We start from the raw sequence: 16,560 nt of genomic DNA on the forward strand, positions 1-16,560 counted from the left end.
GTTTTGCCATCAATTCCAGTTGGTCATGCAGTCCACATGAAGGAAACCTATGACAACATGAAACAACTTTTGAGGTGCATAAACTATGACCAACATCAGTGGCAGCTTTGTGGTGATTTGAAGGTTGTTGCTCTCTTGCTTGGTCTGCAGACTGGTTACAGAAAGTACTGCTGTTTTCTCTGCGAATGGGATAGTTGTGCAAGAGATTCCCACTACATCAAGAAAGATTTGCCACTCCGACAGTCATTGGAGCCTGGGAGGAAAAGTGTTCAGCATCCACCACTTGTTGAATCAAGGAAGATTTTGTTACCACCCTTAAACATCAAGCTGAAGAACTTTGTCAAAGCCATTGACAAAACACAAGCAGCTTTCAAGTACCTCTGTGGAAAATGTCCAAGGTTAAGTGAAGCTAAGATAAAGGAAGGTGTCTTTGTTGGTCCTCAGATTCGTGAACTTCTTCGAGATGATGCATTTGACCATGCACTGCGTGGCAAGGAAAAGACGGCATGGAAAGCCTTCCAGTTAGTGGCAATAAATTTTCTCTGAAACAACAAGGCAGACAACTACAGGTTGTTGGTGGAAAACCTCCTCAAGGCATACAAAAGCCTTGGTTGCAACATGTCACTAAAGATACATTTTTTGCACTCTCATCTAGATTTTTTTCCACCGAACTGCGGAGCAGTGAGCGACGAGCATGGCGAGCGATTTCACCAGGACATTGCAACAATGGAGAAACGCTATCAGGGCAAATGGACCCCATCAATGCTTGCAGACTATTGCTGGACAGTGACAAGAGATGCTCCATTTAATGAATACAAGAGACAAGCCAAGAAGCGCCGAGAAGACACTGAATAGGACTAAACTATGTACATAATAGTTTTTTGCCTTTTGTTTCATAATAAATTTTATTTATATAACCCTTTTGCTGATTTTTAAAGTATTACATAAACAGGACAGGTGAAATATTATCATGTAAAGCAACCATAAACACATGAAAAGACCTAGGTTTACAATTTATGATTAAAACTCTACTATCTACACAATATACATAGACCTAAAATGTAAAAACTTAAATATCTTAGAAACAGTAGCCAATCAGTTGTTTTAATTGTCATATTTGAATTCAGCACATCAAAATACATAATAAATAGCACATTTTATCTCTGAAGCAGACGACTTCTCAAAAATTGTAGACCACTGTTATCGGCACAATGCCTTCCAATTTAGCCATCTGATACACTCCAATGTTACTAGCGTCTGTTGCCAATCAGGAATTGCTAGTGGCAGTCCATCACTAAGTCTCCATGAGCTATAGTGAAAATTTACCTCTGTAGTGTTGGCATATCTGTCAAGTTGAGTTTAAGCAAAGAGGTCAAAGTGAATATATCTTTCTAAATAAATAAAAGTAGAATGTAATGATATATTTTTAGATAAAGAAGTTGCTGCCTGAATGCAGTGTAGTGGATTAATGTATTGCTTTAATGGACTAGCCTCCTGCCTCTCCAGCTCATGTAAATCCTACAAGAACAAAGTGATTAAGAAATCTTTTTGATCTGTCAAGGGTAAAGGATGGTCACCAGAAAACTGAGTCAAAGGGTTTGGATTCAGTTGTTAGGAACACACATCAGAAGAAATCAGTGCTCTGTACTCAGATGTAAGATTTTTGTCAGAAGAAATCAATGCTAATTCAGGACACTAGGATTAGGCTATTATTTAACAAATAACAAAAGGCAGTGTTTTCCATAACTTAAGGAAGTAAATAAGATGCACTTGTAGCAGAGTTAAAAGGTAATAAAGTTTGGCAATGGCTGAATTTTGTAATGCTCAATATTCAATTTATGTGAATGCATATTTTTTTCAGGTCTGCTTCTCCTTGCTCAAAGAGCTTTTTTATAATTGTAAACAATGCTACTTGTCAAACAAAAAAAGGAAATAAGGATCTTACCTGATCCTCAATTATCTTCTTTAGCTCCCTATCTGTCCGGGTAAGGATATCTGGATATGGATAAATTGGTGTTCTTGCTTGCAAAAGTTCTTCCCTTTAGTAAAAAGAGAAACATCCAGCATCATGACATATCAGCATTCCTTTTCTTGAAATCATGCCTGCATCTATGCTAGTCTTTTTGAGGAAATCTTCAACCAGTGCATTTCCATCAATGGAAAAAAGAGTTGGAGTGCTAATGTAAATAGAGCTCAGGAATTTTCATCACTGTGTCATCAGACCAGCTCTGAGTAACGGTCAATACTGAAATCTTCATAAGTGCAAGTAATGCTGTTTCTCTGTATTCCCTATTCTGTGCTAAGTATAAGGAATACCATAAATATTGCAGTAACATAAAAAAGCTACCTGTGCACTTGCAGCATGATCGTTTCAACTGTCTACCTACCATAGGGTTACCTATAACACCCATCATAGTAGTATCTAAAATTGTTTTCAATATTGTTTGTTGCCATGGTGATTCCAGGATATTAGATAGACAAGGTAGGCAAGGAAATATCTTTTGTTCAACCAACTTGTGTTGGTGGAAAGTACTAACTTTAAGGCTTCTCAGAGCTCTTCCTTAGATCTGTGGAAGGAAACCAGAGTGTTTGAGCTAAATACAAGTTGTTAAGTAAACAATCTGTCCCAACTTATTAGCTCAGACACTCTGGTTTCCTTCCCTAGACCGGAGAAAGAGCTCTGTGAAGCTTGAAAACTTGTACCTTCCACCAACACCAGTTGGTTCAGTAAAAGATATTACCTCACCTACCTTGTCCCAGTAGCATCTAAATCCTATTAATAAGTATTTTTATAGCAGAAGTCACAAGGGGGTGCTGTCACATAGTCTTACGACTTTTACTCAGACTGTGAGCAATGTGGTCTCTGAAGAAATGCTGTGTTGTTAGCTTTTTTGTGATGGAAGTTCTTTGGAGGGAGCTGTTGCAAACAGAGAAGTTGCTCTCTGCCTTAGACTCTTCCTCTATGGTTAGTTCTTGGTGCAGAGTTGCTTCTAAGGAACCAGGCATTAGTATTTGGGCTGGGATTCCTGCAAGAGGGTTTTGGTTGAGTGTTCTTTGACTCCTTATGTCCCAGCACTGGTGTAAATCAACAAGTTATACTAAGAAAATGCCAAAAGTCAGTGTCACTGATTTCTCCTTAAATGGGAAAACAACCTGCAAGATGCTGACTTCTGCTACTGCTCAGCAGAGGGGCAACAGTATTCTAACTACACATAATAAGCACTGTTCTATCCAGGACTCTGGGCTAAAAGATTGTTATCAGATAGTGAGCACACAAAGAAGAAAAGTGATGAAGCTGCCTTGCATGCTTTCAAAGTTGTCAACAGAGCTCTAATCCAAAGCCCACTGGAGTCACGCAGTCTTTCTATTGACTTCAGTGGGCTTTGGAGGAGGCCCACACTAAAAGAAAACGGACGGCCAAAGGCTTTCCCTCACAGAGTGGAGAATTTGTTTCTCCATCTCTTAAAGGGGAATCTAGACAACCAGATCCCCATGTTTCCCCCTTCTTGTGATAATTCAGAGGACCACCCTGATGCAAGGAATGGGGAAGTTGGAATGGAGAATATTCTCACACCCTGTGCTTATATTTCAGGAACAACCTTCTCTCTCCTGTTGTCCTGTTAGGAGTATTTCTTTGGGAGAGTTGCTGGTTTCTTTCATGCCCCTCTTCCCTATTAATGAGGGTATTTGTGGGGAGATCATTAGTTCTGACCCTGCCATTCTCACCACCCGCAGGGAGCCCTAGAGAGACTTCCCCTGCCTCCTGTCTTCAGCAGCTGGGCTACTCATGCTACCTACTCTCCTGCTGTTGACATGAGTGACTCTTGGGCGGGGAGGGAGGTTCCTTCTCAGATAGAGCAGGTGGGGGGCTCCCAGAGGCCTCCAAGTCCCTTCTCTCGCCCCTTCCTCCCCAAAATGTATCTGTTTTGAAAAGCAACACTCCTATTGGACAACTGACTCTTTTTCCTCCCTGTTTTCTTTACACAGTCAGGGTCAGGGAGTGGGCAACACTATACAGCTGACCTAGTTGTTCTGGAGCAATAACAGCTACTATACACAATCATCCAAGAGTCTGCTCTTGGAACAAGCTAGCAGATTGTTTAAAGTGAGTGAATATGGCTTCTTTGGGCCTTTGTCTATACTAGCAAGCTCCGTAACTGTAATTTGCTACCAGTGTAGCTCCATCGGTTGTAGCTGTAATGTAGACAGCTTTCAGCTATTATTACCTCCCTGACTCTGAGAAGGATTATATAACCTGGCGATTAAAAATACGTTAGATATCTCATGTGTAGATTACAGCTTACACAGTTACTACCACAGATGGTGCTAAAAAGAAACAAGGGCAAAGTCCTGCAAGCAGCCTGGAAGAAAAGGGACATTGTGTGAAGTTGCTTTTATTGCCAGGGCTGAGCAGTATTGCACAGTGAAAAAGGCAGGAACTAAATGAAATAAAGGAGTTTCCTAAAATTTAAGTTGTACTATCATCCGGTAGTAACAATAATAAAGAATCATCATAATATATTGCACATGTATAATACCTGCCATGTGAGGATCTCAAAGCACAAAACAAATATTATTTCAGCCTCACATCACCTGTTAGATAAGGAAGTATCCCTATTATACAGCGACTAGAACCCAGATCTCCTAACTCCCAGTCCTGTACTTTAGCCTCACTATTATGCTTCCCTCTCATTTGTAGCCAGACAAAATGTGGGTGCCATAGGGACTTAGAGCACACAACATGGGACTACACAGGAATTTGCAAGCTCATAGAAAAGATTAAAAAAAGAAACTAAGTGAGAGAACAGGAGAGTGAAGGATTTCAGTTCTGAATGTGGCCTGGCCATCTGTATTACTTATATATTCCTGGGTGTTGGATGCATACTCCCTTCCTGTGAATTCCCTTTTTTTTCCCTGGGTTTCCCTGACAATCTAGACATTTTTTTAACCTAGGTCTTGTTTTGCATATTTAATTGTTTTTCCCCAAAGCATTTTTAGTTGACTATTGCATATTTATTTTAGTAATTATGCCTAATTGTAAAAGTAGTATAAATTCAAGTAATAATTATAAAGAGCCTTATACAATTTTGTGACTAAAATATGCCACACCTGCACAGTAAAGGATTTCTGAAGTTAAAAAGCTTAGCAATTTCAAAGTATTTCCCCCCCACGTAGTGGAGATGATTAACCCATATTTCTTTATGCTCCAAGAGACACAAATAACATGGTTTTTTTAAAAATGAAAAAACACCTTTTTACTAATAGCAAAGCATAAAAAACTGAGGCAGGGATCTATCTTTTTTACTTGCCCATAAAGCACCAGGCACACTTTCTGCATGGAACAATGTAAAGAATATAAAAAAATAAGATGTTTTTCACCTGTGAGGCTCCCAAAACCTTTACAAACTATATACATACAGTAATTACTTTCCCCTATAGAGCTAGGCATTTTCTATCAGACTGCTGAGATCTTATATGATAAAACTCAGCCAAGTTTGAATTTCTATAGTCCAGTTAGGCAATACTGAAAAGAAGGATTTGTTTTATGGTTAAAAAGATTGATGCTACATTAAGTACAGCGGTGATATTGGAACTTGTTACAATAATAATAACCTACAATGGCTTAAAAGAGAAGTGGAATAGTTCTTTAAAAACAAAAACAACCCAATAAAATGTTTCTTACCTGTATCAACCTTATCCCATTTGCTTCAGCTACCAAGTAAGACTGTAGCTCACAGATGGACAAATTGTACCATAAAACCTGACACACAATTGACTATACCATATATGTCCTGTACTCTGGCCAACCTGTACCATTTTTGACTACCTGGTTGGTTAAACTCTTTCAGCTTCTTAGTTCCACATCAGCTCTCTCTCAATTTTGTGCAGTACAACACAGTTCAATTTCATCTAGAGAAACAATCTGAATTGCTTAAATTTCCTTGGAACTGATTTTGTAGCATCTGAAGTACAAGTGGTAGTTTCTCAGTGTTCACACTAAATAACTCTGAATTGATTTAAGATGAAGCTGGTCAGTAAAGATCAATTGAGGGCTGGTGACCCACAGTAGAAAAAGAGAAATGCAAATCATGGTTTTTCTAGTGAACAAAAAATAGATGTTGTTCTTACCGATCAAAACCTCCTTTGCAGATTCTGCACTGGGGATATAACTTGAAATTGATAATCTTTAAACTTTTGCTCAGGGCTGTGAGATTTTAAAGGGAAAAAATTGTGACCTACACTTTACAAAATGACTTTCAAGAAAACAGCTGTTCCCAGCAGTTCACTGTATTCTATGTATTCACAAGCCCTCTAGCACAGAGGAACAGCATCAATGGGCTCACCTAAGATTGTTGAAAGCAGACATTTTAATGGGTTTTTGCCATTTCCTGTATGCTAATCTTTGATATTTTTCTTCTGCTTTATTTTCTACTAACACTATTCATACATTTTAAACAGAGGAAGAAAAATGGATGGCAGGACTTGTGCAGCACTGAAAGCAGCCTGATACAATACCTGAGTGCATTTGTGCAACCACAGTATTTTCAAACAACTGCAGTGCTGAATCCCTAAAGTACCTGACAGATGTCTATGTATGAACCAGCTGTACAAGCAGCAAGTATTCTCTAATGTGAAACCACTTTAACTTAACATGAGACCAAAATACCCAGTTCAGTGAATTTGATATTCACTTAGCTAACAAGCTTGAAGTGCCTTATTGAAATCCATATCAAATGCTTACTAAAAATGAAGCTGCCACCATCATAGTGAGCAAAATCATAGTATTTAACTATGGATAAAACAACGTATCCTTGATTTTTTTCACATTGTTGATGTATCATCTATAGACATTACATTTATAACAGTAAAATCTTTAATGTTTAATAAAAGATAAGTGTTAATATAGTCTGTGGTGTTAACTTTACTTATAAATCATTGTGATAAAGCTCTCACTCTTAAGCTTTCACCTATGTTAATGAATTGAGATAATTATCTACATAGTGCCTCTTCAACATTCTCATACTGTAAATGGAAGGTTTCTTTCAAATATCTAAACACCTACATACTCCATAGCAAAGGTTTATAAATTGCCCTCAGTGGAAGATGGAGATTTAAACACAGAACTATTTATATTTCCAAAGTCTGAGCCTTTTGTTTTACTAAATGGAATAAAAAGATTATCTGAAAACACACAGAGAAATTAGTATAGCAGTTAGCAGTACCTTTCATTTACATATTGGCCTCCATCCTCAGTTGTGTTCGTCACCTTGTTCTGTTCCACCTGTGCACAGCTGCCCTAAAGCCAGCATAGCTGACTACACCAGGGCCTCCCGTGGGTCTGAGGATTCTCTAGTGGTGTGGAGCTGGCTTAATGGCACTGCATCACACCACCTCATTTGGCCAGCACAGGGAAAAGCTAGGAAGGAAGGGGCATGACAGAGGCATCCCGGACTCCTAGTGATCCCCAGATGCTAGGACAATGCCTTTTGGTGCCCCTTCCTAAATTACACTGTTCTCTTCTCACAGGCAACCAAGGAGGGGAGTGATTTTTCCTGAATTGTACTGTAAAACATCACTGCTAAGTTTATATTTATTTTTTTTCAATTTTTAATTAAAACTTTTTTCATTTAATTTGTAGCTGATGTAGTGAGGTTCTATCCTCTTTCCTGAGTATCCATATATTTTTAAAAGGACAACAGTAAGATTAAGATTCCCCTATTTTCAGGCCAGCAGGAAGGCATACTTGGCTGCCAGCATAAGTTAGAGAAGCCTCCAGGTTGCTTTAACTTACATTTTGCTATTTAATGGTCATTCCAGCAGTAGCAGTCCAACCCCATCTCCTTCCTCGGGTCATGCCCTTTGCACCAGATAGTACAGAGCCATTATGCTGTCTGTGTGTCATGAAGGAGTATTCTGTGGAGGCTGGATCCAATAAGGCTTTACAACTCTTTTAAGCCACCAGAGTGGTGTGAAGGGGCATGTCACAGGGTGACTGCCCCTTTAAGAGGTGAGGGGGTCTAGCCCTACCTGTGACACTTTGTTTGCCTCCCCAGGTGGAGAAAATAAGCAAAGTCACATGACAGGTAGGTCATGTGGCAAAAATCAGGCCATCTGGGGAGGAGACAAATATATAAAGCTCCAGAATGAGTGCTAAGGGTAGGGAGTGGCAGGTTAGATAACCTACAGAGAGACTGGTAGAAGCAATCTTGTCTGAGTCCCAGCAGAGGCCAGGAGTTCAGGGTCCAGGACAGGAGGCTTGGGTGAAAAGACTCTCCAGAGAGATGAGGGGCTGCAGTAGAACTGACAGAGCTCCTTGGCTCAGAGGTAACTTAAGGGGGGGGAGTAGGGAACCTGAAGCTCTGGTGACTGAGGGTGAAATTGGAAACCCCAAGTGAGAAGGGTCACAGGAAACTGTATCTTTATAAAGACTTAATAAATGAGACCCTAGGAAAGGCAATATGATTGTGTATTTTGGGTGTGGAACAAGTTATTTGGGGAGGCAAGAGGGACCTGAGGGTAATGTGCCTTCAGAGCCATGTTGTGCCACGAGGGAGCATGTTGTGCTCTGGGATGGTACTTGGCCCCAATACTATAATGCAGCAGTTGTCAAACTGTGGGTTGTGACCCCATTTTAATGGGGTCACCAAGGCTGGCATTAGACTTGCTGGGACCCGCTGCCTGGGCTGAAACCTGAGCCCAAGGGCTTCAGCCCTGGGTGGCTGGGGTCAGGATACAAGCCCCATGCCTGGGACCAGGGCCGACGAGAGTGGGGGGAAGCCGGTACAAATTACCGTGGCCCGGCGGTCTGGAAGGGGGCCCAGCTCCCCTCCCCCTCCCCCCGTCGGCCCTGTTTAGCCGGTCCACCCTTACTGGAGGGCCCGAACCCGCTCTCGGCGGCCCTGCCTGGGACAGTAGCCTTCAGACTTAAGCTTTGGCCCCTCTGCCTGGGATGTTGGGGCTTGGGCTTTGGCCCACCTGCCTGGGGCAGCGGGGTTTGGGCAGGCTCAGGCTTAGGTCCCCTCTCCCGGTGTCATGTAGTAATTTTTGTTGTCAGAAGGGGTTTGCGGTGCAATGAGGTTTGAGAACCCCTGCAAAAATACAATGGGACATCTGGCCCATAGTCTGTAAATCGGTTTGGGGTCTTCTGAGGATGATGTGTTTTATAAATAGCATTTTGACAATATTCCTATTATGTTTTTTGTATTTTAAATCTGGGAGGTGATGATCTTTTCTATAGTTTGTAGTGACCTATACAATTTCCTCTTGCTCCATTTCTGGCTGACTGCTGCATTAGTTTTCTCAGATTTGTCTGATTGTTATTTATTCTAGTATATTTGTTTTATTTTCCTCCTAGCACAGTCTTGCTAATGGAATTAGTTACACTTTCCTTACTCTAAGTGCTGAACTGACATTTTTTTATGCATACAGGTTTTCTTTGAGTTTCTTCTGCTTTTGGATCCTGGATTCTTTCAGCTGGACTTCTGCCTGTAAGTTCTCTTCCTCAGTCTTCTCTTTGCTAAGTTATCGTAGCAGCAGCCCAATGCTTGGAAAATCATCATCTGTTAAACTATGGATATGCTGACGTTTTTAATTTCAAGGAAGTGCTTCACACGGACTCTCTGTTCTTTTGGTGATTGCACTCAACTTATTTCTGCTGAAAATGTTAGATAGTAAACCCTTAAATCTGTAATAGAATGTTATCCTCACATGGCATCGGGCTAATGTACATCAAATGATATAGGATGATGAAATCTGACATGACCTAATGAAAAATGATGCATGCCTCAGATGCTTTAGTTTTTTTTTACTATTTGCTAAAAGTGGCCAGAAGCAGCTCAGTAGCTTCAAGACATGGAACTCTGTTAATAAACCTTGGGTTAAAAAAAAAAAAGTAATATGTAGCTGAAGCACCTCCAATTTTTATCTGCAATTTCCAACACAGTATACTACTGGGAAATTTCATTTGGGTCTTATTACTTGACATCAGCATTGCCATGTCTGCATTTGCCTTAATTTGTAGGTTCAACATTCCCTGGTTGCTCCCTTATTGTTATAAGACTCAGATTAGTCAAAGACTTCCTTTATACCACAGTGTGCTGCAGTATAAAGTTTCTTCTCGTTGCCAGAGCAAGGTGCTTGCTATTGTTTTTGTTGTAATGTCACTGTAAGGTGTTTAGAAACTGTTTTAATAGTCTCTTGTTGTTTAGGACCTAGCTTCTCATGATCAGCCATCTAAAATGGCTGTTTTATGCACACAGCTACTCTATACTTTGCTTGTGCAATTACCTCTACACCTGAACATTTTTGGGGTGTAACATAGGAGTCTCTCTTTGGAAATATTACTTTCTGAAGCCCAGTTAATTGTGATATGTCTGTCTTGCCACCTGAACTACCAACTGTTAAACTGGAACTGCTGAGGACAAAGTGAAGCTGTGATATAGTAATGGTGACACCTCTATAATAGATTCTGCGAGTGCTGCTGCACAGAGGGGAAAATTGGGAACTTTACAGGGAAAATTGCAGCCCACAATAAAGTGGTGAGGAAGAATCCTATGACCTGATTTAATAAAATCTGTTTCTGAATTTTTGGTGGAGTTAACTTACCATATCAGTTCGGAGCCAGGGGCTCAGACCTCACTGGGCTTCTTTTTAACGTTACCCACAGAAAATATCTAAGCAGAGCACTGGCATTCACTGCCCTGCTATGTAGCAGTCAAAGAAGAAACAACACTGGTGCCCCACCTAATGCTTTGCAACTATACAAAACACTTCTACTTCCATAATGCTTCACAGGCAGAACACCCAGCCTCACTTCACTAGCCAAGCAAAATGTAATTACTTTACATCACTTGTCTGTCTAACCAACCAACCTCATTCTAACAATAAAAAGCTGCACTGTGCTTCAAGAAGTAAAACATGAGTTGGCTTCTAAAAGGCTCAGTAAAGCAAAGTCTAGAATACTATCATTCAAATGAATTACAAAGTGAATATTGTACTGTCATGAATAAGCAGGTTTCAGACTCGCTAGAATTAAAAACAACATTTTAAAGTGAATAATGGTTAATTCAAAACTATGATTAGCTGACACAGGCTTCATTTTGTGTAATCTGATTCATGGACTAATATGTGATAAGTAGAAGCATTTGCTTATTTTCAGCTTTGTTAGACAGGGATAATAAATAACTGTTCAGTATAATAACCAAGCTTGCATTTCCTGCATGAGACATGCTATTCTGGAGATGTTACATATTTCTTCAGAAAGGTTTTTGAGAGAAATTCCAGAAGGGCACCTAGGAGATTCCCTTTGTCCCATGCAGGGTGCTTATATGAAGCAGGGCTCTGCATTGTGCGGAGAGGGCCCACTCCCTGTGCCACCACCCATTACACTTGAAACAGCAAAGGAAGTCACAGAGGGGGCAGCTCCACCAGCCCTATGCCCTTTAGGGACTTGCCTATGGCACAAGAAATAGTTGGACAGATCCACTCTATTAGCCCTTTTGCACTAAAAGCTCAAAAGGGCTGTCATGCAAGGGGTGAATCTGACCCCATGCATTTGTATCTAATAGAAATACCTACCTGTAGAAATAAAACGACATGTGCCACATAAATGGACAGGCCACTAATTTTTCCAGAACCTGGAAGTGTTCTCCAATTTGATACCTTTCCTCTGCCTCATTGATAGGTACTGTACAAACACAGAACAAACAGTCTCGGTCCCAAAAATCTTACAATCTAAGTACAAGACAAGAGGCAACAGACGTTTACAAACAGGAGCACAAGCAAAATAGCACAACATGCTGAAACCACAGCCTACCAGCAGCCTAACTACTGGCAAGCTTTTTTGTTTGTTTGTTTTTTGTTTGGATATTTTTTTTTAATAGGTATCATGGAAAAGAAGAGGGGATGGATTTGAAGGTGGATAATGAGGTAGCTTTGTAGATGTTTATGGCAAGTTCCTCCAAAGCATAAGGGGAAAGCATGGGAGAAAACTCAAAGATGATTGTTTCGAAAATGTAATGAGTAGGTTAAGGAGGCTGGCATCATAGGACTCCACTGGCTCCAAGTACCATACGTGTGTTTAAATGTCAAATTCTGAAACATAGATTTTTTTTTAATTGAGCCAATTAAAATTCAGGCTATTCTAAAGCAGATAATTTGAATGCAAACTCTCTCTCTCTCAAAGAAGAAGAAGAAGAAGAAAAGTGAATTCCCCTACTGATGTGTATTAAAAAGGCTCAACTGTAGAAGAAAATGTCAAATTTTGCATTCCATTTTCCAATGCAAATCAGAATTCAGTATTTTGACAACAGCTTATAAATGTAGCTACAAACTTGGAGATATGAGGCTATTGACAAAATAGCCTTCGGATAAAAAAATAGCCACATTACCGTATATACTCAAAATTAATGTGAGGAGGTATAACACAATATGAAGGGGCAGAAAGCACAAACAATAAACACATTTTCCCTAATTTAAGCCTGGGTTTAAAATTTAATTATAGGCAGCTTCCATTATGCAAAATGACATTCACCTTGTAAATTTTCACATGTAAATCATAGTACTAACATATTTAAAGGTCAGAATTCTTGTAAAATTAGCTTAAAGGGAAACTTTTTTACACATAAGAGAGAAGTGTAGGTCTTTTTTAAACAGGCAGAGGCATAACTCACTACTAGCAGAGACAAAGGAAGCCATGTGAATGACTATCCTTAACTTTTAAAAATGCTGTGAATTGTACGGTTGAATATATAGCATATGGGAGGCAGCATCTGAAGATCAACTCCATAAACATTCTATTAGTGGTACAGTTTGTCACAGATTTGTTAGGGTCCCCCATCAGAGCATGGTGATATAAATAAAGTGGCATGTGGTGGCTGACCCTTGTTTGTGTGTGCAAGGTTGGCAGGAGAGGACAGTGAAACTTTCCTTTAGTACAGAGGCCAGACACACTTGACCTCCAAGCTTCTCTGAACTCTGGTGTAAACATTCCTGTGCAAGCCATCTGAAAAGAAATGAGGAAGCAGAGTCATGGACTAGCTGGCAGACTTGGCCAGCCACAGAGGGGAGTGCACACAGCACCTTCTTAATTGGAGGGGTAGGGACTGTGGTCCCCAGGAGCTCTAAAAGCCTTTCTGCCCTTCTGAAGGACAATACCACCTGGAGCTCACAGAAAAAACACTCAACACCATCTCCAATATGGTCTTTCATTCTGCCTCCAAATTTTTCCCTCTAATTTCTATGAAAATTTGGAAAAGACCTATTAAACATAGGCCCAGATCCAGAAAGGGATTTGGCTGTTGCAATGCTTAACTCTTAGGCCTCTAGAAAATTACTGGACCAGCAATGGGATTCACAAAGCCCGAGTTAGATGCCTAGCCTCCCTGTACAATGCATGGGGGGGAGAGGTGCCTAAGAATGGGATCCACAAAGCCAGCATGCTGGGCGAGGAGCCACCTAAGCTAGACAATGGGGAGATGCTGATGAGAGGAGTGAGTCCTAAGCCCCTTCTCTCTGAGTTTGGCACCTATCTCTTCCTGTGATCCACAGCCAACCACCCCTCTTCTGGTCAGTTGGCTTAGGCATATAAGCTGCTTCTTGCAAAAGTGAGATAGGCACCTGCCTAGCTGCACATGGTGGTGGTGGTGCCCATGTAACTTTTAGCCCTGGGGTTAAAATGCTCGCCTCAGATGCAGGAAACCTGGGTTCAATTCTCCCCTCTGCTCAGAGGCCACATACCAATCAGCTCCAGCCTCAGACAAAAGTTTATTTTTCCATGGCTTGTGGATCATGCTAGGGTTTAGGTGGGCAATAGGTGTGTCAGTGCCTATAGTGAGAAGCATTAAACATACCCAGAAACATCTAGGCACCTACAGGGTTAGGAGGCAGTCTAGCATGGGTTTTGTGGATTGCAGTGGTGCCTAGAACTGGGACTTAGGTGCCTAGCTGCACAAAGGAACTTGGACGATAGACACTCTAGCCCCAGTCCAGCAAAACACTTAGGTATGTGCTTGACTTGAAGCTCAGTGCGTACTCAATATATTGACTTAAGAGGACCTACATTTTCAGAAAGAACTAGTGAATCTGTGCCTCGGTTCTTGTGCTCCCAACTTGAGACACCCTTAAAGGGGCTTTTTTAGAGGGTAGGTACTCAGCACACTTGAAACATCAGCTCTCTTTAGAGTTTCTCACATTGGAAACCCCAACCTGAATCAACCATAGTTGCCACTTTTGGAAAGTGGAGGCCAAAGTATTGATAAAGCTAACTATGCATTTCTTATTCCATATTACACTCTGACTGGTAGATGTAATTGGAAATACACATGCTGCCAAATCAGTATGTATTAATAGTGAACATGGAAAAGCAAGTTTTAAGTATGAAACTGCAGTACTCTCTCATGCTGCATACATTGGTCACTATTAGAATTTTAGTAACAAGTTTGCATTATCAGACAGAAGTGATTTTTTTTAAACCTTCTTAGTACATTTTAACCTTAACTACTGAGTAGTTTTGTTTCTTGGGTAGCAATTTAATATGCATCTGGTGTCTGTTATCCTGCAATTACTAAATGGGTCATTATTTTAGGCAGCTGTTTTTTAAATGTGGACATCAGAACCTACAGAAGTGAGTTGATGCATATCCTCAGATCTCCTCTTTTTGAGAAGGTGGATATGCAATCACCTTCAATTGGACTTAGGAAAGTTTGCAGAATCATAACTATTAATTATGTGTTTTTTTCCCCCTTCGAAGCCTAATCATGAAAGGCTCTCTTGTGGCTCCAAGAATCAATGCTGCATTGGGTAAGGCAAAAGAGATCCTGCTTCAGCAGGGGAAGCTGAAGGCCTCCTACCTGTGGAAGACTGGAGGAGGTATAATGCCTCTGAAGGTGCATTAATTGTCTGACACCTTACACTGGTGTTAGTTGTAGACTGCATGTTCACACTTAGGCCTTGGCTACACTGGCAATTCACAGCGCTGCACTTGCTGCGCTCAGGGGGGGTGAAAAAAACACCCCCCCCTGAGCGCAGCGAGTGCAGCGCTGTAAAGCGCCAGTGTAGTCAGCACCTGCAGCGCTGCACGCTCGCTCGCAGTGCTGCACGCTATTCCCCTCAGAGAGGTGGAGTTCTTGCAGCGCTGGCGGCGCGACTACACTCGCACTTCACAGCGCTGCCGCGGCAGCGCTGTGAATCCGCGAGTGTAGCCAAGGCCTTAGATTGGTGTTCAGAAGGGGCAGGGAAACGGTTATGCCCCTTCCCTATACAGACAAGACTCCCTGGGGGCCTGCAGTGCTGCTATCAGCATTGGCTGGCCTTCCTTTCCCCTCCCACTTGCCCCTGAGTGCTGAAATTGATACAAGTGTGGAGGGCCTCCCTACAGCCTTACATTTGACTTGAGCCCCACTAAACCCCTGCACTCTAAGTGGTGCCTGAGGCCTTGCCACTGCATTGACACAAATTTCAGCATAACAAAGCAACCATTTAAGTGTATGGCTGCCTCTTGAGTGGGTGGAATATGGTCCCTCTACCCCCTTCACTGCACCCTGGCTGGGTAGTTACAATTTCTGGCTCTAAATCACATGGATTTCTTTGGAGTCTAGCATTTGTGACATTAACTCTGTTGGAGACTGATACTTAAATAATTTCTCCTAAATCATAATGTTTAAGTGTGTTTTTTTATACACCAACATTAATGTATCACAATATATTTTTACTAACAAAATTATCTAGAAAAGGGAATTATTTGGTTAGTTAGCAGAAGTTCCAAATCCTGCTGTTATGGGAATAAAAAGTACAAGTAGGACACTTAGCTTTGTCTGGCTCAGCTCTCCAGAGCGCAATACACCTAAAGAAAAAGCAATACTGGGGACAGGATGCAGGACCTGAAAAGAATTTGTCTCACTACTTATAGTACAGTTTAGCAGCAAACTGAATTTAATTTGCAACAATAACTTGGTCGTGAGACCTTTATTTTGTGCAGTTATCAGTTAATTTGTGAAAATATATAACAAATATTGTATACTGACAATACATACTGGCAGGCAGAATGGAGGGAGTATTCGGAGACCAAGATGATGAGCATAGAATAAAAATGATTCTAGACTGATAGACAAAAGGGACTAGGAACTCCTGAGTTCTAATCCCAGCTCTGTCAGTGACTCATTCTGACTTGAACAAATAATTCAATTTCATTTTATTTGCTCTTCCTCCTCTGCAAAATGGGGATTATAATCCCATCCACCTGCCACATAGGGATATTGTAAGAATTAATTAGTAGAGCAGAGAAAATCACTTGCAGTGAATAATTTATACAAAGAATTGGCTCTTCTTTTCTGCTCAAATTGCCTGTTCTCAAACTTGTAAAATATATCTGGTGTGTGAAATTATCCTGCAAAATATATGCAAATAATCCTAGTTGTACAGACCTAACTAGGGCTGTGTGAATAACTGCATATTTGGTTTGTGTGCAGGTCCAAAAAATAAAAAAATCACTTTGTGCTAAAACAAAATCAAAATGTTCAGTGAACTGAAACGTTAGTTTCACTTTATATCAACCAAAATGTC

At 40.8% G+C, this 16,560-nt stretch overlaps 1 protein-coding gene and 1 long non-coding RNA gene across 3 annotated transcripts in view; one reads left to right on the forward strand and one right to left on the reverse strand.

Moving 5' to 3' along the window:
* Positions 1-9,565, forward strand: part of LOC122172177 (uncharacterized) — a 50,219-nt gene extending 40,654 nt beyond the window's left edge. Inside the window, exon 4 of one of the 2 annotated variants that reach the window (XR_010602267.1) lies at positions 6,460-6,906. This is a non-coding gene — a long non-coding RNA (uncharacterized LOC122172177). Of the gene's footprint in view, positions 1-6,459; positions 6,907-9,429 lie in introns of those variants that run through there. The other variant, XR_010602266.1, reaches the window with a different exon arrangement.
* The window catches only part of TMEM232 (transmembrane protein 232), a 149,596-nt gene that overhangs the window by 8,796 nt on the left and 124,240 nt on the right, over positions 1-16,560 (reverse strand). Inside the window, exon 13 of the mRNA XM_065599249.1 lies at positions 1,946-2,039. Within this exon, the coding sequence (XP_065455321.1) occupies positions 1,946-2,039 (94 nt within the window). The remainder of the gene's footprint in view (positions 1-1,945; positions 2,040-16,560) is intronic.

This window comes from Chrysemys picta, chromosome 6, assembly GCF_011386835.1.
Source record: "Chrysemys picta bellii isolate R12L10 chromosome 6, ASM1138683v2, whole genome shotgun sequence".
NCBI classification, from domain to species: Eukaryota; Metazoa; Chordata; order Testudines; family Emydidae; genus Chrysemys; species Chrysemys picta.